The sequence below is a fragment of the Anneissia japonica genome, unplaced genomic scaffold (genome assembly GCF_011630105.1).
Source record: "Anneissia japonica isolate Jap-2015-1 unplaced genomic scaffold, ASM1163010v1 scaffold3798_len331662_cov138, whole genome shotgun sequence".
In the NCBI taxonomy this organism is placed as follows: domain Eukaryota; kingdom Metazoa; phylum Echinodermata; class Crinoidea; order Comatulida; family Comatulidae; genus Anneissia; species Anneissia japonica.
Genome location: NW_022746449.1, coordinates 83,974 through 84,330, shown reverse-complemented (window position 1 = coordinate 84,330; position 357 = coordinate 83,974). Strand labels below are relative to the sequence as shown.

Below are 357 nucleotides of genomic sequence, written 5' to 3'. Positions count from 1 at the left end.
TTAACATAGTATTGCACAAAGGCAATCATTTGTATAAGGAAATTTAATTTTGAGAAGTTGAGTTGTTGAGGCGGAGTCCAATATGGTAAAACAGTCCTCATTGGCTAGTTGTTTGCAATGACGGGAGCTTTTCAAATGTGATTTCTCATCCACCATTTTAGGTGCTCGCGCAGGCGTGTCGAAGAATGTCGGCCTGTCTCGCCAATGTAACAGCATAACAGCCTGCACATATAATACACATAAACCATTTTATGAGGATTAGTTTGAAACAGCGCCGCCAACGTTTCATAACTCACTGGGTTACTTCCCAGTGGTGGCGCCAGGACCTGCCCGACAGAGGGGCTAATGGCCCCGACG

At 45.4% G+C, this 357-nt stretch overlaps 1 protein-coding gene across 1 annotated transcript in view; it reads right to left on the bottom strand.

Annotated features, from left to right (window-relative positions):
• LOC117120216 (NXPE family member 3-like) overlaps positions 1 to 357 on the bottom strand; it is a 15,192-nt gene continuing 14,835 nt past the window's right edge. Inside the window, exon 5 of the mRNA XM_033265230.1 lies at positions 1 to 222. Coding sequence (XP_033121121.1) covers positions 1 to 222 — 222 coding nt within the window. The remainder of the gene's footprint in view (positions 223 to 357) is intronic.